This window comes from Aptenodytes forsteri, unplaced genomic scaffold (assembly GCF_000699145.1).
Source record: "Aptenodytes forsteri isolate BGI_AS27 unplaced genomic scaffold, ASM69914v1 Scaffold202, whole genome shotgun sequence".
Taxonomy (NCBI): Eukaryota; Metazoa; Chordata; class Aves; order Sphenisciformes; family Spheniscidae; genus Aptenodytes; species Aptenodytes forsteri.
In genome coordinates, this window is record NW_008793961.1 from 139,137 (window position 1) to 139,632 (window position 496).

Sequence of the window (496 nt, forward strand, 5' to 3'; positions counted from 1 at the left end):
CCCAACGTCCTGCTGCAAACGGCCCCGCTGCCGCCACCGTGCCCATCCCGTCCCGGGTCCGCTGCCCGTCGCCCGCGCCGCCGCTCCCCAGGAGCCTCCCCCGGCCGCAGCAGGTCTGCGTGGGGAGCTGCTCGGGGACGGTGACCGACCCCACCCGCGACCGGGTCCCACCGGGGCTGAGGTCCCAGGGAACAGGGAAGCCGGTACCTTGGGGAAGTCCCCCCTGGCGAAGGCCACCAGCAGAGACGTTTTTCCGCAGCTCCCGTCCCCCACGATGACAGCCTTGACTTCGGCCTCAGGGGGGCCCGGGCTGTGCCCCCTGTGCTCCCGCTCCATGGGGGCGGCCAGTGGGGCCGCAGAGCCTGCCCGGCCTCGTCGGGGACAGGGATGGGGACAGGGCAACGGGAGGCACCCGCCCAGCCCAGGGTGCGGCCCCCACCCGCCCGCCGGGCCCGCCCGCGGCGCCGCTCAGGGCTGGGGTCATGGCGGGGGGGGG

The 496-nt window shown here is 76.6% G+C and overlaps 1 protein-coding gene across 1 annotated transcript in view; it reads right to left on the minus strand.

The window, feature by feature from the left end:
- The window catches only part of LOC103906115 (rho-related GTP-binding protein RhoF-like), a 2,295-nt gene extending 1,959 nt beyond the window's left edge, over nt 1–336 (minus strand). The window contains exon 1 of the mRNA XM_019474020.1: nt 208–336. Coding sequence (XP_019329565.1) covers nt 208–336 — 129 coding nt within the window. The remainder of the gene's footprint in view (nt 1–207) is intronic.
- Nucleotides 337–496: the final 160 nt, after the last annotated feature.